Source organism: Zingiber officinale, chromosome 6B, assembly GCF_018446385.1.
Source record: "Zingiber officinale cultivar Zhangliang chromosome 6B, Zo_v1.1, whole genome shotgun sequence".
In the NCBI taxonomy this organism is placed as follows: domain Eukaryota; kingdom Viridiplantae; phylum Streptophyta; class Magnoliopsida; order Zingiberales; family Zingiberaceae; genus Zingiber; species Zingiber officinale.
Window position 1 is genome coordinate 82,675,132 of NC_055996.1, and position 26,481 is coordinate 82,701,612.

The following is a 26,481-nucleotide window of genomic DNA, read 5'->3' on the forward strand; positions in this document are numbered from 1 at the left end:
AGACATTCGAGTTATATACTATGTCTCCACTCTTCAAGGTATACGGGTAATACACCATATCTCTAATCTCCAAGGCATGCAGGTCATACACTGTGCCTCCACTCTCCAAGGCATCCGGGTCATACACCGTGCATCTACTCTCCAAGGCACTCAGGTTATACACAGTGCCTCCTAGCTCCAAGGTATTCAGATTATATACCGTGCCTCCACTCTCCAAGGTATTCAGGTCATACACTGTGCCTCTAAACTCTAAGGCATTCAAGTCATATACTGTGCCTCCATTCTCCAAAGCATTCAGATCATACACTGTGCCTCAAATCTCTAAGACATTCAGGTCATGCACTGTGCCTCCAAGCTCCAAGTCATTCAGGTCACACATTGTGCCTCCACTCTCCAAGGCATCTGGATCATGCACTGTACCTCCACTCTCCAAGACATACGAGACATACATCGTACCTCTACTTTTCAAGGCATTCAGGTCATACATTGTGCTTCCCAACTCTAAGGCATTTGGATCATACACTGTGCCTATGTCCTAGACTCTCATGTCGCCCGACTGAATTATAAGCGAGCTTGCCCTCACACCCATATCCCAAACTCTCATGTTGCTCGGCTGAGTTATAAACAAGCATGCCCTTGCGCCTGTCCCAAACTTTCGTGCCGCTCAGCCGAGTTATAAGAGAGCATAACTCTCGTGCCCAACGACCATCCAGTCGACTATCCGAGATTCTCACCCAACTGCGAGTTGTAAGCGATTATGACTCTCACACCTAATGACCATCCGGTGGCTATCCTAGACTCTCGCCCTCGCTGTGAGTTATAAGCGAGCATGACTCTCGCGCCCAATGATCATCTGGTCGGCTATCCCAAACTCTCACTCCAAGTGCAAGTTATAAGCGAGCATGACTCTCGGTCCAATGATCATTTGGTCAGTTGTACCAGACTCTCGCCCGACTGCAAGTTATAAGTGAGCATGACTCTCTCGCCCATCGTCCATTCAATCGGCTATTCTTGACTATTGACACTCATACTCTTGGCCATGAATCCTAACACTCATTGTCTTGGGCATGACTCTCAGCTCCTATTTACATGGGCAGGGCTCACAATCTATCAGCATTCATCATCAAATGTCGCTCGCTCGGCAAACTCATATCTCAGTCGATCAACACTCATCATATATCGTCGCTTGCTCAGCATCTCTCACATTCACCGTCCGATTGACATCTCTCACATATCGCCGCCCGCTCGACATCTCTTACATATCGCTACCCACTCGACACTCACATATCACTGCCCGTTCGACATCTCTTTCATTACTCTCTCAACATCGTTACTGTCGCTCGTCCAATCTCGCCACAACTACTCGCTCAAGGTTATGCGTCAGGCCCAATGGTGTAACTTTGTGGTCAAGAGCGATTCAATCTTTGTAATAGGTTGTCTAGTCAGTCGAACTCGTGCCTCCTTCGACTAGACTTGAAGGGGAGGCTTGTGATACGACGTGTTGTGAGTAACCCCAAAGGTAAGGTGTGGTTGATAGTCAAGAAGATGTGGTGGTCAAAGTTAAGGTGAGGTAGTAGTCAAAGTCCAAGTATACGTATCCGAGTGAACCACCTCTCAGAAGCAGGGTTTCCAGCACAAACTCAAGCGGCCAAAAAGTCGGTCTGACTTATAGGGCCTAACTCCCTACTCTTTTAATGTAAGGTTCTCAGCATACAACTGATCGGTCCATTAAGTTGGCCAAGCATATGGGGCTTTGCTCCCCACTTTTCTTATGTAACTCTCTCAGCATAAAATTGATTGGTTCCAAGAGCCGGTCAAATATATGGGGCTTCCCTAGTTCTCCTATGCAAGTCTCTCAGCCTATAGTCTGTCGAGCCTTAGAGCCGGCCAGATATACGAGCCTTAGCTTGCCACTTCTCCTGTGTAAATCTTTCAGCATACATCTACCGAGATTCAGAGTCGGTCGGACCTCCGGATTCAGTTCCTCATCTCTTCGGGGTGTGTTCCTAGTCTACATCCGCCCGACCACATAGTCGGTCTGACCTACGGGGATTAACTCCCTGCTCTTCACATGGGTATAGTTCTCAGTGTTAGGATCTCTTCGTACGCGGCTAGAGAGGGGGGGTGTGAATAGCCGCCCCAAATCACTCGTTTCTTCCTACAATTCGTTAGCGCAGCGGAAAAATAAACTAGAAACGACAGGAAGAATATCAAACCTTAACACAGCGATGTACGAGGTTCGGAGATGATGCTCCTACTCCTCGGCGTGTCCGTAAGGTGGACGAGCCCTATCAATCCGTCGGTGGATGAGTCCCCGGAGAACCGGCTAATATAAACTCCTTCGGGGTGGAGAAACCTCACCACAATCTTTGCAACAGCAATAAGGAGTACAAGAAGAACAAGAACACAAGAACAACAGGAATGTAAAAACACTTGCTTGCCTCTTGTTGTCGATTGGAACCCAGATGAAACAGCAGCTTCTAGGATCCAAACTCAGCTAGAAAACCAGCAGGAAACTCACACAGAGCTTCAGCACAATGAGAGCTCAGCAAAGCTCTAATCGCAGTAATCAGGAAGAGGAAGTTGCACCAAAGCCTTGATCTCCTTTTATAACCTGCGAACCTGCACAGCGAAGACAGAAGCCAGCGGAGAAGACGGAGCGACCCGTTGTGACTCAACGGTCGAATCGTGGACCGATCAGGCTCCACCCTGATCGGTCCAGGACCCTTCTGATCGGTCTCGGGGACCGATCAGGCTCTGGGCTGATCGGTCCCTAGACCGATCAGAATGCTTCACAGAAAGTTGCCCAACTTTCTGTCCGTTTCCTGATCGGTCTGTGGACCGATCAGGCCACAGCTGGATCGGTCCACAGACCGATCCCACCTCTCTCGGCTGCGTCTCTGATCGGTCGTGGAGACCGATCAGGCTTCATGCTGATCGGTCCCCAGACCGATCAGTAAGCTCACAGAACTGCGCTTTGCCTTCTGTTTGTTATCTGATCGGTCACCAAATCGATCAGATACACAAACGTATCACTGGATCGGTCTGCAGACCGATCTAGAGCTTGGTTTTTGCCCAAACCAAGTCCCAAACCTTCAAACCAATATCCGGTCAACCTTGACCTATTGGTACATCATGCTTAGCATCCGGTCATTCCCTTGACCTGCTAAGACTCCCCACCAAGTGTCCGGTTAATCCCTTTGACCCACTTGGACTTTCCTCTTCGTGCCAAGTATCCGGTCACTCCTATGACCTACTTGGACTTCCCATCACCAGATGTCCGATCACCCTTGATCCATCTGGATTTTCCCTTGCCCGGCTTCACTCACCAGGACTTTCACCTAGCTTCACTCACTAGGGTTTTCACACTGCCTAACATCCCAGTTAGGACTTTCTCCTTGCTTCACTCACCAGGACTTTCCAACCGCCTAACATCCAGTTAGGACTTTCCCAGCTTCACTCACGGGACTTTCAAACGCCTAACATCCAGTTAGGACTTTCCCCTTTCCACCTCACCAGGACTTTCCACACCGCCTAACATCCAGTTAGGACTTTTCGTGCCAAGTCTCCATACTTGGACTTTTCGATGCCAAGTCTCCATACTTGGACTTTTCGTGCCAAGTCTCCATACTTGGACTTTTCGCGAAGCCCTTGCTTGGACTTTTCCAGTGCCAAGTCTCCATACTTGGACTTTTCTAGTGCCAAGCTCCCTGCTTGGACTTTTCCGTTGCCAAGTCTCCATACTTGGACTTTTTCCCGAATCAGGTCAACCTTGACCTACGGTTGCCCCAATAATCTCCCAAACATCTATTCTTGTCCCATATCAAGAATACAACTCTTCCACGAGTGTCAAACATCAACATGCAACTCAACTAGGTCAACCTTGACCTAAGGTTGCACCGACAATCTTCCTAAGTCAAACATCAAAATACAACTCGAGTCAGGTCAACTCGAGTCAGGTCAACCAGGTCAACCTTGACCTAAGGTTGCACTAACAATCTCCCCCTTTTTGATGTTTGACAAAACCCATAATCAAGTTAGGTTAACCCGATAACCTAACTTAGGTTTTCCACTCATCTTCCAATGTCCAATGTTCTTTCCTTGAACATTCTCTGGACATTCTCCCCTTAGGTTAACCCGATAACCTAACTTAGGTTTTCCAATAATTCTCCCCCTTTTTGACACACATAAAAAAGAATTCCAATGTTCTTCCTCGAACATTCCTTGACATTCTTCCCCTAGCTTAGGTTAACCCGATAACCTAACTTGGGTTCTCCAATAATTCTCCAATGAACACTCTCCTCTTTTTGACACACATCAAAAGGAAAAAGGAGGGTATCAAGGTCAAAAGTTTCTTCCTAATGAAAGTCCCATACCTTTCATTTGAAACTCTTAATTTCCCCCTTGACACTAGAGTTAATAATTAACTTAGTGATAATCCCATATCACTCAAGTTTTTTAGAAGTAAAAACTCCCCCTAAAAGTCAACTCCCCCTTGACTAATAGGTAAAACTCCCCCTAAAGGTTAACTCCCCCTTGACCATTGCACCAACAATGTCTTGGTGAGTTTCAAACCTTTAGAAATCCAAAACACCAACTCCCAGCTGAAATTTCAGACAAAATAGTCGAAAAATCAGCATTTGGCACGCCCTGATCGGTCACCAGACCGATCAGGGATTCCCTGGATCGGTCACAGTGACCGATCCAGCACCCCCTGGACCGATCAGGCTACCTCCTGATCGGTCCACAAGTCTGATATCAGATTTCTGATTTCTTCTCCCGAAATTCAGAAACCTCTAGAAAATCACAGAAAATTTCAAAAATTATAAAATTTTGAGGATACATTCCTCATAACATACACTATCAAGGAAAAATAGTTTTCTATGAAAATAACTTCCATTTTTCAATCTTGATACAAAGTTCAAAAACTTTGAAATAGTTCAAGTTTAACTCAACTTTGTATCACAATGTTCAATGATGAATGCTATCACTAGGAAAGCTTCATCAAGGTTTTTCAAATCAATTTTAAAATGCTTTTAAAACCATTTGACTTTAGGACCATAATCTTAGGGCTAGATGTACATGACTTGTACACAAGCTTTCCCTATGATCCTTAATTTCTTGAATTAGGGTCATCTAGGTACAAGGACAATGCACCTTGATCCTAACTCATGATCCTAATATCTCACACACATCTAAGGTGTATCAAACCACATTCAAGTCAATTTGATGTGAGATATGGGTTAAGGTCAACTTAGGCTAAGTTCTCATGCATTTTCTAAACACCAATTTGATCTCAATATCAAATTATATGTTTGTCCTTAAATCAATTTCATTGATTATAATGCAAGAGATGATGATATGACATATAATGATATCATAAGTAAAAACATGTGACAATGTCATGATGTCATGGCATAAAGTTTGAAAACTTAAATAAAGCATGACATATAAACTAGCCTAAGCATTATCATGACATTTCAAATGATAATAAAACTAAACATGATGTCATGACATGTGAGGGCAAACAATCATGTCAAGATTCAGCATAAATAAATATACCTAGATTACCTATCTAAGTATCCTTAACCACTTTGCTAACCTAAAATTTAATCCTAGATTGCCCCAAAATGCCAAAATCCTAATTTTGACACTTCTTGAACTCTAGATTAATTCATGCCACTTAAAGATCAAATTTATCCTCAAAACTTGGCATGTTTCATTTTTCCTCGAGAGTTCTCTAAATTTTCCCAAATTGTGCCAATTGAGATTAAAAATGAAATTTCCAATCTTTAGGCACATTTAACTCTTCAAAGGAGTAAATGACAATTCCATTTCATTTTCAAAAGTTCTCAAAACCTTGAAAATGCTCCTTGAGTGTCAATTTCCTCAAAGTTGGGTTAACTACCCTTCTTATTGGAGTTGACACTCTCTAACCCATCTATGGGGTAGAGAAAATGCTCCTAGGAACCCAATACCTATTTGAACTCATTGGGTTCACTAAATATTTACTAGGGATAACTTCCCTAGCAACCCTCCTAATGACCCTTTTAGGCTTTGAAGCCTTGGTCATTTGGGACTCATCAAGATCAACTCTAGGGGCGACTCCCCTTGTGACCTTGGTGGTGGTCTTCCTAGCCCTAGGTTTTGTTCCATAATCGAATGGAACATTGTGGTAAGTGGGCTTGACCACTTGGGACTTAGATTTGTGACCCAAACCTTTCTTGTCCTGGGACTTTTGACCCTTAGGCCCTAGAGTTGACTTCTCTAAATTTTTAAGGGCCTTTTCTAGGGTATCAAGCCTTGACCTCAAGACTTGATTCTCCTTTTCTAATACCTCAAGTTTTGATTTGTCATTCTTTCTTGAGGTGTTCCTAGGCATGTGTCTAGTTGATTTAGGGTTTCTACCTAGGTTTTCCTTAACCTTAGAAGTGTTAATCCTAGGGTTAGCATTCCTAGTAGTATCCCTATCTAGGTTGACATGTTTAGCACCTAAGCACATGTATTGATTTCTAGTGTTAACATGCTTATCATTATTGACTAATGCAATAAAATTACTAGCATGTATCCTACTAGAATTGCACAAATGAACCTTAGAGGTTACCTTAGGGTTTGCCTTAGCTCTCCCTATCGATGTGCCCGGTCTCTTGCCCTTGTGAGGTTGCCTCCCCCTCGGACAATGGCTCCTATAGTGTCCCCTTTGCTTGCATTGGAAGCACACGATGTGCTCCTTGCCCTTGCGTTTCGGGACTCCGGCTTCCTTGACCTTTGGCGCCGGTGGAGTCTTTCTTACCCTCTTTGGACACTTACTCTTGTAATGTCCATGTTCCCTACACTCAAAGCACATAATGTGTAATTTAATTGAACTTAAATTGCTTGAGTTACCTAGGATTGAGGGTGGATGCGAGCTCTCTTCTTCATCCCTTTCGGAGGTAGAAGCTTCTTCTTCTTGCTCCGAACTTGAAGAAGAACTCTCCTCCTCTTCGTCCTTAGATGTTGAGTAACCCTCAACTTCTAATTCCTCTCCTCCATGATGTGAGCTACTTGATGACTCACTTGTCTCCTCTTCATGGCTTGAAGTGGAGCTCTCCTCATGGTACTTGGTCAAGTTATCCCACAACTCCTTGGCATTGTTGTATTTACCTATCTTACACAAAACATTAGTAGGTAATGAAAATTCAATTGTTTTAGTTACCTTATTGTTGATCGTGGATTGGTGGACTTGTTCCTTCGTCCACTTGTTCTTCTCTAGAGGCTCTCCTTCTTTATCCATTGGAGGAGTAAACCCTTCTTGTACACAAAACCAGTTCCACATATTAGTCCTAAGAAAATACATCATCCTTACCTTCCAATATGCGAAGTTGTCGTTGTAGAAGGGTGGAATGGTGATGTCTTCTCCGAATTGATCCATCTCTAGCTTGTGCTCCCACGGGTGTGAATCCGATGAAGAGCGACCTTGCTCTGATACCACTTGTTAGGATCTCTTCGTACGCGGCTAGAGAGGGGGGGGTGTGAATAGCCGCCCCAAATCACTCGTTTCTTCCTACAATTCGTTAGCGCAGCGGAAAAATAAACTAGAAACGACAGGAAGAATATCAAACCTTAACACAGCGATGTACGAGGTTCGGAGATGATGCTCCTACTCCTCGGCGTGTCCGTAAGGTGGACGAGCCCTATCAATCCGTCGGTGGATGAGTCCCCGGAGAACCGGCTAATATAAACTCCTTCGGGGTGGAGAAATCTCACCACAATCTTTGCAACAGCAATAAGGAGTACAAGAAGAACAAGAACACAAGAACAACAGGAATGTAAAAACACTTGCTTGCCTCTTGTTGTCGATTGGAACCCAGATGAAACAGCAGCTTCTAGGATCCAAACTCAGCTAGAAAACCAGCAGGAAACTCACGCAGAGCTTCAACACAATGAGAGCTCAGCAAGGCTCTAATCGCCGTAATCAAGAAGAAGAAGAAGTTGCACCAAAGCCTTGATCTCCTTTTATAACCTGTGAACCTGCACAGTGAAGACAGAAGCCAGCGGAGAAGACGGAGCGACCCGTTGTGACTCAACGGTCGAATCGTGGACTGATCAGGCTCCACCCTGAACGGTCCAGGACCCTTCTGATCGGTCTTGGGGACCGATCAGGCTCTGGACTGATCGGTCCCTAGACCGATCAGAATGCTTCACAGAAAGTTGCCCAACTTTCTATCCGTTTCCTGATCGGTCTGTGGACCGATCAGGCCACAGCTGGATCGGTCCACAGACCGATCCCACCTCTCTCGGCTGCGTCTCTGATCGGTCGTGGAGACCGATCAGGCTTCATGCTGATCGGTCCCCAGACCGATCAGTAAGCTCACAGAACTGCGCTTTGCCTTCTGTTTGTTATCTGATCGGTCACCAAATCGATCAGATACACAAACGTATCGCTGGATTGGTCTGCAGACCGATCCAGAGCTTGGTTTTTGCCCAAACCAAGTCCCAAACCTTCAAACCAATATCCGGTCAACCTTGACCTATTGGTACATCATGCTTAGCATCCGGTCACTCCCTTGACCTGCTAAGACTCCCCACCAAGTGTCCATTCAATCCCTTTGACCCACTTGGACTTTCCTCTTCGTGCCAAGTATCCGGTCACTCCTATGACCTACTTGGACTTCCCATCACCAGATGTCCGATCACCCTTGATCCATCTGGATTTTCCCTTGCCCGGCTTCACTCACCAGGACTTTCACCTAGCTTCACTCACTAGGATTTTCACACTGCCTAACATCCCAGTTAGGACTTTCTCACTGCCTGGCTTCACTCACCAGGACTTTCCAACTGCCTAACATCCCAGTTAGGACTTTCTCACTGCCTGGCTTCACTCACCAGGACTTTCCAACTGCCTAACATCCCAGTTAGGACTTTCCCACTGCCTGGCTTCACTCACCAGGACTTTCCACACTGCCTAACATCCCAGTTAGGACTTTTCCGTGCCAAGTCTCCATACTTGGACTTTTCCAGTGCCAAGTCTCCATACTTGGACTTTTCCCGTGCCAAGTCTCCATACTTGGACTTTTCGCGTGCCAAGCTCCCTGCTTGGACTTTTCCAGTGCCAAGTCTCCATACTTGGACTTTTCTAGTGCCAAGCTCCCTGCTTGGACTTTTCCGTTGCCAAGTCTCCATACTTGGACTTTTTCCCGAATCAGGTCAACCAGGTCAACCTTGACCTACGGTTGCCCCAATAATCTCCCAAACATCTATTCTTGTCCCATATCAAGAATACAACTCTTCCACGAGTGTCAAACATCAACATGCAACTCAACTAGGTCAACCTTGACCTAAGGTTGCACCGACAATCTTCCTAAGTCAAACATCAAAATACAACTCGAGTCAGGTCAACTCGAGTCAGGTCAACCAGGTCAACCTTGACCTAAGGTTGCACCAACACTCAGCTTAAACCTGGTCAGCTCCAGGTCGATCGGACTCCCTCTAAGAGACAACATTGTTAGAGAATCATAACAACTTGTCAGAGAATATTTCATCACTGTTATATATATACAATGGAGTCTTCTTCTGTCTATAAGAAGATTGTCAAACTTCCTCCACTACCTGATATATTCTGACGTCTGATATTCTCTGCCACCTCATTAATACAGAGGTTATGAGAGGCGATATAAAAAAGGTCCTTTCCATTAACCAGGTACGCTGAGATATGCATGCTCACGTGGGTACACACATTCATTCTATTGTTCTACTGTTCATCTTTTCTCTATTTTCGTTCGGCTACTATTCTTACTTGAATGTCGGAGTGTCTGCACCAGGGACCCCCTCCCTAGTTCTCACTCAAATGTTCCTGTAGGCTCTATCTGTGGTGTGAGTAGGTCTGCAACTCCTAGCTTCAGGATCATCTATATCATTAGGGTCTTCATCCTCTCACCATTTACATCGGAGCCATCTAGTTAGTATGTTATCTCCTTAAGTGTTAGATAGGATCATTGTTATTATTATTATTTTTCCTAATGAAAAACATTGGAAATTAAATAGATGGATAAAAGCATTAGAAGGCCAAATTTTGGTTGTACTGGGACAAAGCTACCAATGAGCCCAAAGGCGATGCAACAATTACATATGGGGACCCATATGCAGCTATGGCTAGCTGTGGTTGAATGGATCAACAACAAGGACTTTCCTGGATCCCTTATTGAGGTACACATTGCAGAGTTGAAATCCAAGGAGCCAATTGATAACTCCTATGATTGCCAGCCAGAACTTGGAGTAAATGCAAGCATGGAAGCTGAGGAGCAAGAAGGAGATATGAATGTTGGCCAATTTATTATCAGAGATATTAAAAAATTATTAAATTAAAATTATATACAATTAATTTTAATTTATGTATTAGATAACTTGAGCAGATAATCTCAGGTTGCCAGTGGGACTAGTGCTGGCAAGTTTCCGGTGGTATGAGTTGCGGAGTTATGTAGTGCGTAGCAGAATAAGGAGTTGATCGCTGAGTCGGGAAGGGAATTTACTGAGTAAGATACCGAGATCTACGCTAAACGCAGTTTTCGTAAAACAGATTCGCCCCACCTCCAACTATGTTTTGAAGTTCTCTCGGATCGTCTATTTCCCAGGATACACTAGAAAAACCACGCATGTAACCAAGGATTGGTTGTTTGTGGCGAACTAAGAATGCACCTGAGTGTTATCACGAGTAGTTTAGCCGAACGAATGCAAGGCTAATAGAGTTTTTGTGGGAAAATACAGGTGGATAGAGGTTCATTTTCTGCTCTTCCTCTCACTCTCTCTTTCACTTATCTTCCGTTATTTTCTCCTTTGCTAAAGATCCAACCTCCTTATATAGGAGTTTTTTTACTTTGTCTGCAATAAATAACCAAATTATGGTCATTTAATGTTAGGTTTAATGTCGACATTAATGGATTTAATGTCTTCATTAATGTCGAGACATTACGGAATTATTATTAATGAGTTTAATATCACCATTAATACTGAGACGTTACGAAATCATCATTAATGAGTTTAATATTATCATTAATATCATTAATGAGTTTAATATTGTCATTAATATCGAGACGTTACAGAATCACTATTAATTTCATATTAATACTTTTGTTACACTCTTGGGCAAGTAGCATAAATAGATTCAGGTGGTAAAATATTGGTTCATTATTTTGGGCAAATTTTGCCTTAACCGATCTAGCATTCGACGTGCACAAGTCGTGCTCGCACACAAGTCAACGTTGATTTAGTACAATCTAGGCCCTAGATTTGTACTCACCCCTGCACACCCATGTGTGAGAGAGTCTCTCCCCATGCATATGTTTATAATGTCAATACATATATCATAATTTAAACTGATAATAAAGCCAAGAGACTTAGAGCATTCACATCAGATACTCTAAATATACATTTTACTTTAAATTTTACATTTTACCTAAAAAAATCCCTTGTATCAGATACCCTATTAGTTTCCTAAATTTAGATTTCAAGAACAGTAACTCCCTAAATTTAGGGAATGAAAATGCTACCCTAAACATTAAATAATAATAAAAAAGTATAGAGGAGAGAGAAATAATAATAAATAAATAAAGATATGGTAAATTATAGAGTAGCTGGTGTACAATGCATTGAAAAGAGATTATCTAAATTTAATAAAGTTGATGATTTACCTTAAATTTTAGAGATATTGATAGGGAAACTGATGTGGATGCTCTAATAGAGTTTCTTCATCTCCACCTCTTTATTCCATTCATATTTTCAATAATTAATGACAGTGCAGGTAGAGGTAGAGGTCGTGGCGATGCTTTGGGAAAGTCATGGCAGTAAGATGGAGAGGGGATGTGTCTAGATCTCACTAGTTCGTGGCTGAACAAGCTCGACTTCGCCAAGTTGTGGCCATGAGCTCATGGCTTGACCAAGCTCATAGCCGGCCAAGCTCCTGGCCATGAGTTCGTGGCCAACCAAGCTCCTGGTCGCGAGCTCGCGGCCAACCGAGCTCCTGGCCGGTCGAGCTCGCGGCCTCGAGCTCGCGACGGGAAGCTAGGGGAGAGGAGAGGGAAGGAGAGAGGAGCGTATCAACGGAGAGGAAAAAAGGTTGAGTGTCAAAGAGATCGGAGAGGAGAGGAGTTAGCCGGAGATTGGGGCCATGAGTAAAACTGCTGGAGAGAGGAGAAGTCAGGAATTGAGAGATCAAAATTAGGAACGAAACCCTAATTTTGATCTCCCAAACTAGCAACAAAACTAGGTTTCCGTCGCTAATTAGTGATGAAAAATCTAATTAATTCCATCACGAATTAGCGATGGAAACCTAATTCCATAGCTAATTAGCGATAGAACAACGATAGAATTAGATTTTCTGTTCCTAATTAATGATGAAAATCTAATTCAATTGCTAGGTTTTCATTGCTAATTTGGTCGTTAAAATCGATTATTTTTGTAATGAAGTTGTCTGAATGATGCAATAATAATGAATCTATGTTAACTAGTTGAAATGATATATATAATTCTTTAAAAATTATGCTTCCAAATAATTTTGTCCCTAATTCAAGGGTTTTCGTGTAGCAGTGAGTGCCAATTAATATGTTGTACAAGGCTTTGTGTAAAAAGAAAAAATGTTCTTGCTTTATAATGTGAGCATATTTTGAAAAAGCAACACCGTGAGCTTATTTTGAAAACTTCAAATAGACCCGTTCTGTTGCAAGAAGCATTTTGATAATAGTTGATTTCCATGAAGTTGGTATAAAATACCTTTTCATAGGGTGACTTGTTCGATTTTTTTATTTACCTTTTTATATATATGACTATAGAGTTAATCATGTGGGACGGGGTCAGCGTATGATAAAAAATAAATATTTTGATAAATTTAGTTGAAAAAATAAGTATGAATATTTAAGCTAATGTGATTCGGACAAGGTTTATTGGTCGAACCCTAATGCCTAGCTAGGTAATGTTGATCAAGGTAGGACATGAGGGGAGGCCTAAAAGGCCTCAGCCTGATTCCCAGCCACTTAGGAGATCCTAAAATATTTATTATAGATTAATTATAAGTTAAAAAATTAATTTTTTTAATCCTTAAAAACCTAATTATCCAAACATATAGATGGTCTAAATAAATGTTTAGGTCCCTTTTAAATCATATAACAAAAAAGGTAAAAAAATTTACAACATATATACACTGTGATGTGGTGATGACCGATACTGAATCAGTGTACAATCTATTTTCTTTGATATTTCATTGTCTTTCACTTTTTTTAATTATTTTTTAAATAAAATATATGTATAATTCATGCATATATTTATGTGTATTGTGTTGATATTGTTTGAGTTAGATTTAAAATCTTTGATGAATTATTATTTATATATATATATATATTTATTGTCTTCAGTTAGTTCTTACTTTAATTGATTAAATGTTTAAGAGAGGTGGACTCTTCATATTGATACATTCATAATTCAGATAGTATATTTATGCTAATATAGTTTTTTTTTAAAAAAAAAATGAGTGAAATGATTTCATATGTTCATTTTCTGCTGTACATACCTGAGTTGATGTAGTCATGGTTCTAGAATTTGTTTCCTTGGTCAACCATGTGTCTGTTTTGAGTTTCATTAGTCAACGGGAGCACTCATGGCGTGAACATCAAGTGACGCTTGAAAATTTCAAATTGACTTTGTCAAAGCACGTGCTTCTGATAGTCTTCCATTTCAGTAGGCAGAATAGAAAATTATACTCCAACCAAAAGCGACAAAACCAAACTATACTCGTTAAATTTGCCCCAAAAAATCACACCATTAATTATGAATATTTATAGAGATAATAATATTCTACTGTAAATTAAAATAATAATCAGAAGTCAAAGGGAGTTTTCCCCCCAAATCATCACAGACGCATACTTGATTTTTTTTTTATTAAAAAAGATATTTTATTATTTATAATTACTCATTATTTCTAATCTAAATATGCATTATAACCAATAATATATACTTAATTTATTTAACGATAGGAATTTATATTGTAATAATTACTATTATATTATTATAGCAGTTGATTTCAATATATCCGATTGAATAAAAATTAAATAGGAAATTTGGACGGAGATAATAAGAAAGATAATTGTGTAATTGTGGTGAGCGTCTTTTTCGCCCGGATGATTTAGAAAAATAGAGACACCTTCCGTTTTTGCCTAATAAAAATAAAAATAAAAAATAAAAAATATATTTGCCTTCCTTGGCACATGGGAGTTGAACATTATAACACTGCCTCCCTTTATGTCTCTCACTCCGTATAAAGATTAAACACAAGAGGAGAAGAAGAGAGGGAGAGGGAGAGGGAGAGGGAGGGATGGCAAGCAAAGCTCAAGAATCCCCGCTGAACCCTAATGTCTTCACCCTCGACTCGCCTCACCCAGTCTACGCCATGGCCTTCTCCTCTTCCACCGCCGCCTCCTCTCCGCGTCTCGCCCTGGGCTCCTTCTTGGAGGAGTATGGCAACCGCGTCGAACTGGTGGGCTTCGACGACGACGCCCTCGCCTTCCGCCCCGAGCCAGCTCTCTCCTTCGACCACCCTTACCCTCCCACCAAGCTCATGTTCCACCCCCTCACAATCCCTCTCCTAGCCTCCGCCTCCGACTCGCTCCGCATCTGGCACGTCGGCTCCGACGCCACCGACCTCCGCTCCCTCCTCGACAGCAGCAAGTCCAGCGGATACTGCGCGCCCCTCACATCCTTCGACTGGAACGACCTCGAGCCCCGCCGCATCGGCACCTCCTCTATCGACACCACCTGCACGATTTGGGACGTCGACCGTGGCGTCATCGAGACGCAGCTCATCGCCCACGATAAGGAGGTGTATGACATTGCCTGGGGCGAGGCCGGCGTCTTTGCCTCCGTCTCGGCTGACGGATCTGTCCGCATCTTCGACCTCCGCGACAAGGAACACTCTACCATTATCTACGAGAGCCTTCGTCCCGACACCCCCCTCCTCCGCCTCGCCTGGAACAAAATTGACCGCTGCTACATGGCCGTCACCATGATGGATAGCAACCGCGTCGTCGTGCTTGACATCCGCTACCCTACCGCCCCCGTTGCCGAACTTCAGAAACACCGCGCCAGCGTCAACGCCATCGCTTGGGCGCCGCAGGCCGCGCGGCATATTTGCTCCGCGGGGGATGATGGTCAGGCGCTGATCTGGGAATTGCCTGCGGCCGCAGCAGGTAGTGGATCCTCGACGGCGGCCACCACCGCAGTAGCTCCAGAGGGCATAGATCCAGTTCTGGTCTACCCAGCTGGCTCGGAAATCAACCAGCTTCAGTGGTCTGCTGCACACCCTGATTGGATTGGAATCGCCTTCTCCAACAAGGTGCAGCTGCTTAGGGTCTGAATAGACTTAGTGAATACCTAAAAGGTATGCTTCGCGACGCATCCCCGAGTTTTATATTTCCCGACTTTCAAGCTTCATTTCTCAGTTCTCTTCTTTAACAAATTGCAAATCATAGTTGCCATTTCTCCGAGGAACAATTAGATTAACATACAAGTGCTACTGTCAGTTATGTTTGCATTTGAAAGTGAGTAAACATGTTAGTTTTTTTTTTTTCCTGTTGAAAATCATAAATCCTCTCGTTTAACCGGGATCTCCGATTGTGAAGATCCAAGTTTCAACATAAACGCCCTGGTTCCCAGTTCTACATGAGATTACTTATTCCAAAGTACCCTAATCCCTGGATCTATTTGTGGGAGGTAAAAAGTGGATCTAGATAGTCAATGGAACTCCAACGTATCCTCATAAGCTATCCAAACAAGTGAACAGGTGCTACTTAATTCTTTCAATTAAAGCATGCCATTGAGGAGTTTTTTTGTTTGTTGAACGCAACTATGCAAGCTTTTAGAAACAATAATTGGTTTCATACTACATAATTGCCGCCTAGTCTTGAATGTGGCTGCCAATGTGATTTTTGTAGGAAAGAGGACAACGACAATCACACTACTGAATTAAAGCTTGTCATCAAAGCTTGTTTGGTTTGTTCAACACCTATACACCCACTTTTATAGATTACAGTATCATACTACATAACTGGCGCCTGCTTCTGAATGTGAACCATAAAAGCAGGCTACGTTAGTCCCAACTAATTTGGGTCAGCTATATAGATATAAAGACTATACCTCTGGTGATTTTTAATCTTTTAAGTCACTTTTAGTTACATTACATAGGGGTTGTAGGAAAATGACCAAGTTCTATTATTTAATGAGTAGGAGGAAAAGGTTTTTAGATGCCATTGAAGCCCATATGTTCTGAGTTGTTTTTACCAGTAATATGGGTACGCATATGCTTCAAATAGCTTGGTGAAGTGCATTTAGGTTCAAATCTGAGAAACAACTAGAAAGCAGTAGCCAACAGGCAGATTTAGATAAATGTATCATATTTAATCTTTTATTTCTGGCAACAGCCTTCTATTTACTTGGTTTTCTTATTATCTATCAATTAATTGAATGGACTTGGTTTTTATATGCACTTTAATGTTCTGATGGTAATTAATCAATCCCATTAGTCCACACATATATTATTACATGCCAGCTAAATTGAGTCAAAACAACAACAACAACAAAATGCAACAAACTGGATATTGATCTCAATATTTAACTTTGCTTCTGCAACCTGGAATTCTTTAGATGCTGATAGCCAGAAGTCTTGGATAGCTTTTCTAAAGAAGCTATGATACAATACAGATTTGATTTTCTGTCATCATTTATCTTTGTCCAAATCTGAAGTTCTCCATTTCTTTCATATAGGAAAGATGATCCAGAATAAATTTGCAATAATAATTTCAAAGCTAATATCTTGTATAAGACAGGATCTTGATTCATAAAAAAGTTGGAGACGATTGTTTTAGCCACATTGATAAGGTGAAGCATTCAGCTTGTCTCTTCGGGAGGACAAGAATGTCATCCTTTTCCATTGCTTTTCAAAATAAAACATTTCAATTGTTTTCATTACAGTTTTAATTGTCCTGTACTGGACGTCCACCAAAATCATATAGATTTGTCTTAGATAAAAATGGAACAAGCTTGCTCCTGCAGTTTTTCCTGTCAATCATAGGTTTGATTTGGTTGCTTGATGATTAGTTATATTGACTAACCCAAGCTTTTATACAAGTAAATGAATAGGTGGGCTTAAGCATTTTTTTTCTAACACTAAAGATTTTTCTTTCTCTTGTGATCTTTTATTAATTATTCCATTCCTTTGACTTTCCACTTTTGGAATTAGTTATGTATGTCTCCGGTTCTCTTTTGGTTCTTGAATTTGTTCTCCATTTTTGTTTTGATTTTGGTGAGAAACATTCTAAAAATCAGGTTACATTCTCAATTTCACATTCACGTGCCTTTCTGTAATAATTATATATGTTTATGTCGTACTGTATTCTAAGAAATGCCTTCAAGTTTCAATTAAATCTGATTGTTTTATTCGAGGTTTCATTTTTATTTCTTTTGACTAATTCGATGAGTTTCTTATTTCTATTTTCATTAATGCTGATTTTTTTTGCCAAAATAATTTGGGTTATCTTAGGTAGCATACTGAAAGTGAAATTTTAGAGTCTGGAATGAGCAACACCTCCAGTTCATATATTTGGTCTAGTGAGTTATCCTACACATGAACCTGGCATTAGTGTCTCCTTATTGTATTTCTTCATATGAGATGCTCAAGAATTGTAGATGAGCAATCTTGAGTTATGTTATGAATTTAAGAAAGTTTTCTTTTAACAAAGGTAATTTCTTATCCATTTGAATCTGGTGTTCTTATAAAGTTCCTCTTCCAGCTATTGTCTTTGTTTGCATACCTAAGTAATACTGTAAGAAGATTAGAAAGTAGTAAATAATTTGGTGAGATAATTTATAGAAAATTGAAGTGAGATAGCTTATTGAAAGATGACTAGCAGTAAGTTTTATGAACCTACAAGACTACAAACATTATTTAGTGTGAGGAGCAAGGGTGTGAATTGATCCTTCGCATGATTAAAAGGGAATGTGAGTACCATCGACAATGGAAATATGCATCTCTGGGTGATGAGAAAACGTGGAATAGGATCTTCTTGCTGAGATGAAATCCAGCATCAAGAAACCAAAAATATGATAAAAGCCATACCTGAAACCAATGGAGCAATAGCAAGGCATAATAAAGCAGAGTCCATAGAAGACTAGAGTGGACATTCACTGGATCATAGATATGATGACATGAGGGGAGAATTTGAGCAGAACAATCGGAGTAAAATAACAGCATAAATTTTTTATCTAATGGAAAAGTTATATATATACATATATATAAACAAATTACTACAGATTGGACAATAGCTAATGAAGCTACCTGTTGGAATTATATCTGCCAGTACAAGCAGGAAGTAGCACACTAGGAAGATTGTCCGATGCACACACAAAGCTTATAAAATTGGGTCGTCCAAGTGTTTTTTCCTCATCAGATCAATATGTACCTTTCATATTAGGTTGTTCATTATGATCCTTCAGAAATGTTCACTAGTTTATACATGTTTTTAAATCTTGACCGGTAATGTGTATCATCCATTAATTTATTTGCTCGTCAACATCATTCTTCAACTTCAGAAAATATGCCATTAGAGTTGCGTTGGTTAGTACATGGTAGTTTATGGAGTGGTCTTGAGCCATATGCTTTTGTGGGATTTATAACTTTATAACAACTGTTATGTTCAATTTAGGTCTTTTGGTGTCAGTTTGGGATGAGATGATGACAATCAAGTTTCTGTATGAAGGATGTTGGATGATCGATCCCTCGTTGAGGTTTCTTATTGAGTCCTTATGGATTTCCAACCTTCTTCTGGCACTGCAATGCTTGTTCCAATAGAGAACTCAAGACATCAATAGCCAAGTTATGGGTTGGAAAAATGATAACCACCACATTGTATCCATATGTACACACATCTGCCTTTCCCTCTATAATTAGTCACTATCTTTGACCATCAGACTGATTTTGAGATGGAAATACAATAATAACAATATCTATCGTCTTTCCTTCTACAATTTTCCAGTTTCTTTGATGATGCACCCACTTTCCTCTCCCCATGCTACGGATGCATCTTCTTGCCTTGGATCTTCTTGTCTTTCTGATGTGTCTGAGATCTGCTGTCTTGGCACATCATCTGAGGTTGGAGGGTCCTGTAATAGCAGCCCTCCTAACATATTACTTAGTAAATGGTGGTCTGTAGACTGTACGATGGTACAAAATAAAATTGCCCAAATGATATGCAATAACAACTATGGTAATATAAAGATTTGGATCTGGCGACTTTCCATTATCATGTTCTGACTATGCAATCTATGAATAAAGCCAATTTTAGTTGTTTGATTAAAAATAATCTGTGCAAGGCTTCTGAGAGACTTGAATTACACCTTGGAAGCTAACAAGCTCTATGGGTTGTAGAGGCTTTTCATATAAAAGTTAACAAGCTTTATTATGCAGAGATGCAAGAATTTCCTCCTGATTTTTTTTTTTAATGTAAATGGATTAATTTAATGCAAGTTACCTCTACCATCACCAATGAAATTTTCTTCTTAACAAAATCCCAATGTTATTTGCTCATATGATCAATTTTACAGCCTGTGTAGATAAGATTTGGTTTGCAAAGTTAGCTCTTTATCTTAATGGCCTTAGAGTTAGAGATTATAGATTTAGCCATATATCCTATTTATGCTTGTTTTCCATCCCTTTACAGGTTCAGAGTCGACTGGACATCCCACCTACTTTTTATCATCCGGGAGCTGATTGTCGTCACGAGTAAATGTCAGAATTAGGTTTATGCTCTTACTCTTCATTTTGTAAGATATGTATGATCTTCTTAACCACGTCTGCTAAAGCTTGTATGTGACTAGATGGATAAGTAGTATTCTGCATTTACTAGATTGTTGTTTGTTGGCCTATCGTGAATGTAACTAGGTGGCAAATTTGCTATAATGGTAAAAGGATCAAATTTTAGTAGGTGCATATTCTTGGGAAAAAAATCTCTTACACCCTTAGTCAATTTGACGATATAAGTTAACTTCATGATTTATCTTTTTCCACATAATTAGGGAGCTGATTGTAAGAGGTGCCTGAATCAATGTAATTATCTTTTACGATAAGTAGTACTCTTCAATTATTATTATTATTATTATTTTTTGTGAAATCAATCACTCTCTATGAGCGTGTATATACAAAACTAGGTGTAATTGTTTTATTTTTTTAGAAAATAAGAATAAAAGTGGGGCAAAATATCTTTATTTCATAATACCTTTTAATAACTTTTTAGATTTATCAAATGAATAAAAGTAAATTCGATTATATATCTCTCCAAAAAATTAGTAGCCACTAAATCATTTGCATATTAGGATAAATGTCTCAATCATATCGGGAAGCTTTCCAATTAATAAGCAGTTTAATTAAGAGAAGGAATCAAAATATCCACTTCACTTTTTTTTTTCTTCTTTTTGTGAATTCTCATTTTCTACAAAAATACGGTTGTTTCATAAGAACTAGTAGTGTGAAGTTTTTTTTTTTAAAAAATATTTTTTTAGTCAAATTTATCTATTTTTTATCAATTATTCTTTTTTATAATTTAGGTAAAATATTATTTTAACATATATATATATATATATATATTTGGGAATTGTTTGTTGCCTCTCTAACCAACCTTATCATAAGTTGAAGTGATTAGAAGGTTGATCGATTTCATTTTATATATTCGACCACCTACTTCATCTTCTCCCAACTAATGGTCTCTCCACCTTGTTATTTTACGTTCATTGTACCCTAATTAAGCAAGTCATGTCATTGTTCATCCTATAAAAAAAGTATATAATATTACTTTGTTACACACTTTTTAATATTAATTTATATCATTATAAAATTAGATGAAATAATTTTATTTTATTTTTATTTTATCTTTTTGCGCAAAAGTAGGAAGTATCCCACGGGATGATGGAGACATCTCCCTACCAAATTAGAAAAGGAGGAGGCCCAAAGTGAGCTGCCGACAAGACCACAACCACTGCCTCCTTATTGTTGAGTGTGGTGGAGAATTTTCTTGGACTGAAATACTCCTCCGAACATTGTTGTTATCTTAATTTATAAACTTATCTTTTTTGTATTTAATATTATATAAATGATTAAATAAATATTTCCAATCCATTACCGCACGGGGAGTAGTAGTCAATGATTAGGAACATGAGATAAGAGAAAAATAAATATTTTTTTTCTATGAAAATAATAATTAGTTACTATAACTCATGGCACATTTAATTTTTTTTTAATTTACATAATGCACGAGGGTATTTTTAAATTTTAAAAGTACTTATAATTAACATCCTGTAGAATTTATCTTAATTTATTAATAAATATATGGAAGAATCAATCGTATTTACTTGGCCTTTTGATATTTTTGTCCACTGCATTAGCATGTACCATACGATGTAATTATACTAATTCAGACTAAAAGGGAAGCGTGGTTAGCGACCGGTGCAAGCAAATGATCGCCAACAACAGTAATTAATTACTCGCCATTCTTTAATTATATATCATTAGTTCTGGTAATCAAACTGTTGAGAGGTTGAAGGCCACATTGAGCGGCGGCGAGAGGGCGGAGGTCGGTGCGAGCTAAACAAACTTCTCCGTTTATTTGATTTCTGTTCCTTTCTTTTTTCTCTTTGATTTCCTCCTCTTCGCTAGCTAGCTCGATCGGTTTGTTTTTCTGTTTCCTTTTTGCTCTCGGCGCGAAATGATCTAGCGGTGCAGGGTATGGAGACGGCGGCGGCGAAGGAGGAGGAGCAGCAGCTCGTGAAGGCGGAGATGGCGGTGCACCCGCTGTGGGAGCAGCTGCTGGGGGCCCACGTCGGATGCCTGCGCGTCGCGACGCCCACCGACCACCTCCCGCTCATCGACGCGCAGCTGGCGCAGTCGCACAACCTCGTACGCTACTACGGAGCCGCCGCCGGCCTCCTCCGTCATCCGGTGCTATCCCCCCAAGACAAGCAGGAGCTCGACGCCTTCTTGGTGAGCCCTTTTTTATAAAATCTAAAAAAAAAAAATCTTCCGGCGAACTCATCGCCCCCTGTAACTTTACCGATCGTTTTTTCTATTTCGCTCCTCGTAATTTAGAATATTGCATCCGGTTCAGGCGCAGTATGCGATGCTACTAGGCTCGTTCCGGGAGCAGCTGCAGCAGCACGTACGGGTGCACGCCGTGGAGGCGGTCATGGCGTGCAGAGAGATGGAGCAGTCTCTGCAAGGCCTCACAGGTGATCGATCCAACTATTTCTCAACTGAACTGAATTGTCATCAAATTTGAGATGTAGTTGTTACCGGTGGTGGTGTTTGACTTTGAGGAAGGTTGTGGTGGATGGACGGATCGGACGGTGGGAGTGGGAGAGGGTGACCCGAAGGCATTAGTTAAAGTGGGTTTAGTGAATGGCGACAAGGGAGATCGTCGTCACGCTTGACGTCTCACCTAATTGCAGTTGAAAATTTGAATGAAACTATCTCCCATATTAATGGGAGAATAGTCTCGTATTAAAAGTTTTATGGCAAATTAAGGGTTCAGATCGCACTAAACTTCCTATATGTGTGTCTCCTCAAGTTCTCCAAACCCCGATAAGTTTGATGTTTAGATACTAGCGAGCATTCGATTAATTCGATTAATTCGGTTAATTTGATATTAATTTTGTATAAATTCTTTTTATTGTTATTTTAAACAAATTTAGTTAATTCGGTGTTAACTGAAATAACTAATTCGATTAATTCAGTTTTAGTAAAATTTTGACTTGATTCGGTTAGTCAATACTAAATCGATTTTCGATTAATTTAGTTAATACCGAATTAATCGAATGCTCACCCCTAGATATCACATTTCCATTGATAATTCTATACTTACCCGGGCCAACACTCCACACTGCTAAGCACAAACGAGCATTCATCTCTAGCAAATTTACCATCTAACATATAATTGGATTGCCCATGTTAGGAGTGACCCTCGAAGAAGGGTCGGGAGCAACTATGTCGGACGACGAGGATGAACTCGGGCCGGCGGATTGCCCCATGGATGTGGGGGTGGAGGGGCATGACATGGTAGGATTCGGCCCACTTCTTCCCACAGAATCTGAGAGGTCCCTAATGGACACGGTACGACAGGGATTGAAGATTGAACTGAAACAGGTACACAAATATGTCACTGTAACTCATGGTTTCTGCAACGAATATAGTTAATGTCCTCATTGTCGATTAACTTCTTGCAGGGATTTAGGTCGAGAATTGAGGATGTAAGAGAAGAGATACTTCGAAAGAGAAGAGCTGGGAAGTTGCCAGGCGACACCACTTCAATTCTGAAGCAATGGTGGCTACAAAATTCTAAATGGCCATATCCAACTGTAAGTAGACATACATGTTTACATGTTGATCAAGTCTTAACTATTTGGGTTGGCTACATGAATCTTATTCGTCGTCGTCGTCTTCTTCTTCAGGAAGACGACAAAGCTAAATTAGTCGAGGAGACGGGCTTGCAGCTAAAGCAAATTAACAATTGGTTCATCAATCAGCGAAAGCGCAATTGGCACAGCAATTCTCAATCAGCAACAAATCTCAAGTCTAAACGCAAAAGGTATACACATATAAATGAATATAATGTATTTGTTATGTATTGATTTATATTTGGAAGATATGGTTCATTATAATTATTTCTTACAGGTAACAAGAACAAGATTAACCAAGAAGATTCCCATAACTTGATGATGTTCTATTTACCCTACTATCGATTATGTCTTGATCTTCAATTGAAAATTGTATAATTTGATTCTGCGTTGGAGATAAATGCATTATTTAAAATATGATATATGTGAGATTATTCTCTTTATATTTAAACTTTAAGATTTGCGCCGAAGTTTTTTTTATGCCACAGAAGGCCCACTAGCAGCGTTGGGTCACTACCAGGTCCTCGGCCTCCACGCCGCTTTCTCTTTTGCGGAATGCTCGGTGAGTTGTGTCACGATGACTTCCGTGACGAGATCCGGCGATTCCGCTCCGGTGGAGATCGCTTCAGCTTCTGCTTTGTACTCGCCAAGATTAGGGATGCAAAAGCAATGTACCATAGCCAAAACTGCCTGTTGCTGTAGCAAAGGCATGCCGAAAGCTTCTGAGAATCAAAACATCAGGTTCTCTCAGAGTAGCTATGCTTAGCATCTCATTTCAAGGAGAATACGCCTCCTAATGTGCATGACGCTGAGTCCATGGCTACAAGAATATATGATTTGCTTGGGGTGTCTCTAGGACAAGTTTTCTGGAAACCAGAATCAAGACAAAAAGGAAAACCAGTAGTTCCAGAGAAGGGTGACCATGATAAGGCGATATTGCCAAAGATGAGGTTTGTGCGAGCATTTACAATGTAAGTTCTTCCCTTGTTTTAACCTTTTTGGTGTTGGATACTTGCTCTAGTTTATCTGACTTATCCCTTTGCGACCAACTATATCAAGGTTAGCAGATCATTGATGGTTTATTTCTTTTTTATTTAATTCTTAGCTATTCTTCTAGCTAGCAAAATCAAAGTTTTTATTGAAGTAACATGAGAGGCGTGCTACTGCTATGTACAGCAAAGTGAAAAAAAAAAAAGAGAGAGATTAGAGAAAAAAAATTTTCTAAATACCCTGTTCGAGAATCGAGGCGATGGACGTTGAGAGAACGTGGCGTTCTTGTTGATCATTGGTGGACTCTGAGCTGGAGGATCTTGCAATCACAGCAGCGTCAGTGCCGAGCCAGGGAGGGGTTCCCCGACGATGGCCCTCCGACGCTCAAGTCAGTATCCGACGATCTATGTAGCATGGATACGGATACGGGTATCGTATCGGACACGATACGGATACGGCGATATGAAATTTTTTGAAAATATAAGACACGATACGGCTAGGATACGGCGATTATTAAAATATATATATATATATATATATATATATATATATATATATATATATATATATATATATATATATATATATATATATAAAATTAAAAATCCTAGAATAGAAAACCACATTACATCAATCATAATATCCATTATAAACAAAAAGTAAACATAACAAAATATAAAACACCAAGTCCATCTTAAACAAGTAAAAAAATCAAACATCCATATCTGTATCATCACCAACACCACCTTCGTCAGTAAATCAGACTGACTTCAACTCAGGTTCATCAAGAGATAAATTGACAATTTCAAGGATAGAAGCACCCTCCATGTCCATGGAATCAAATCCATCTGCTCCAACATTCCATATCTTACTTTCTCCTTCACTATAATGTGGACTCCTCCTAGATAAAAGTCGAAGATTATAGTGAACCTACACCAAATCTTCCGCTTTTGTGGTGTTATCTTGTTCCTCTTCAATGAGTGTATGAAACTGTAGGTGCTCCAATTTCTCTCATAACAAGAAGAAGAAGATGGTTGTCCAAGTAGCTTTAAAGCTAAACTTTGAAGAGTTGGTGCAGAAGCACCATGGATAACCCACCACTTAGTTGGAGACATCAAACCTCGATCACGCATTGCATCATTATTAGAAAAATCATCAATGGTAGCTGAAAAAGAGTCAAACTCCTCATTGACACTTCTTCGTTCGGATGAATTGGAGTTATATCTTTCAATGCACTTTTTCCTTTCCCTTGAAACTTCGATGTCCCTATGAGGAGGAAGACGATTGGGAGATTCTTGGAGCCACTCATGGCTATAATACCTATATAAAAAGATTGATAGTTTAACATCATTCACAAACTAATATTTCTAATTTGCTAAAACTTAGAAAGTTAAAATTTTTTAGAGCTTTACCTTGGATTCAAAGAATGCGCCAAACAATGTAGAGGTGTATTGCTTTTATTCCATCGCTCCACCAGAATATTATGAACAACCTCATAAAACTTTGAATCTTTACTATGAGCCCCCTTTGAGATAGCAACTCTCATTTTCTCTATCATTTCATCCCACCACTCATAGTCTAAATGAAGACAAGGTTGATCAGTGTCCGCTTTCCTTAGCATCTCATAAATCGGACTTGTGAAAGCAAGTATATAATCAATCTTTTCCAAAAATTGATCATCCAATATCTTGTATTTCACTACTCTGGCCTTCACTACATCATCCTCCTTGTACACATCCTTTCACTAATCACCATGTTTTCAAGACATTTCTTGATTTGTCTGAACCTTTTAAGCATAATGATCGAGGAAGCAAATCGAGTATCTGCAAGTGATAGCATCTTTAAGTTTGAGTTATCGTTGAACATCGATAATCTCATTTTGTGATTCAGGATAAAATTCTTGATCATTGAAGCATCATTTGCTACTTCTGCTATCCACTTGCACTTATCAAAGGCTTCTTTGTTTTGTAGAGAGTCAATTGGTGCACAAATATTCTTCAAAGCAAGATTCAATGTGTGCACAACACAAGGAGTCCA

The 26,481-nt window shown here is 40.1% G+C and overlaps 3 protein-coding genes across 5 annotated transcripts; 2 read left to right on the plus strand and 1 right to left on the minus strand.

Annotated features, from left to right (window-relative positions):
* Positions 1-14,269: 14,269 nt before the first annotated feature.
* Positions 14,270-19,918, plus strand: LOC121992872 (protein TRANSPARENT TESTA GLABRA 1-like). Of its 2 annotated transcripts, XR_006115013.1 has the most exons (3): positions 14,270-15,400; positions 17,558-17,625; positions 19,734-19,918. XR_006115013.1 is itself a non-coding variant. In XM_042547479.1 (2 exons), the coding sequence occupies exon 1, from the start codon at positions 14,339-14,341 to the stop codon at positions 15,374-15,376; it is 1,038 nt and encodes a 345-aa protein (XP_042403413.1). In that variant the 5' UTR covers positions 14,271-14,338; the 3' UTR covers positions 15,377-15,400; positions 19,734-19,918. The 2 variants fall into 2 exon arrangements, 1 of the variants encoding a protein (XP_042403413.1); XM_042547479.1 differs by lacking the exon at positions 17,558-17,625 and having other exon boundaries at positions 14,271-15,400.
* A 1,606-nt stretch (positions 19,919-21,524) lies between these two features.
* Positions 21,525-23,871, plus strand: LOC121992873 (homeobox protein knotted-1-like 3). Of its 2 annotated transcripts, none has more exons than XM_042547482.1 (7): positions 21,525-21,638; positions 21,788-22,045; positions 22,170-22,290; positions 23,013-23,203; positions 23,284-23,415; positions 23,509-23,645; positions 23,732-23,871. In XM_042547482.1, the coding sequence occupies exons 2-7, from the start codon at positions 21,791-21,793 to the stop codon at positions 23,733-23,735; spliced, it is 840 nt and encodes a 279-aa protein (XP_042403416.1). In that variant the 5' UTR covers positions 21,525-21,638; positions 21,788-21,790; the 3' UTR covers positions 23,736-23,871. The 2 variants fall into 2 exon arrangements, with proteins under 2 accessions (XP_042403416.1, XP_042403415.1); XM_042547481.1 differs by having other exon boundaries at positions 21,598-21,642.
* A 96-nt stretch (positions 23,872-23,967) lies between these two features.
* On the minus strand, positions 23,968-26,219 carry LOC121991167. The gene is made up of 3 exons (XM_042545185.1): positions 25,857-26,219; positions 25,266-25,764; positions 23,968-24,150 (listed from the first exon to the last, which is right to left on the minus strand). Exons 1-3 carry the CDS (start codon positions 26,063-26,065, stop codon positions 23,968-23,970), a joined length of 891 nt encoding a protein of 296 aa, XP_042401119.1. The 5' UTR covers positions 26,066-26,219.
* Positions 26,220-26,481: the final 262 nt, after the last annotated feature.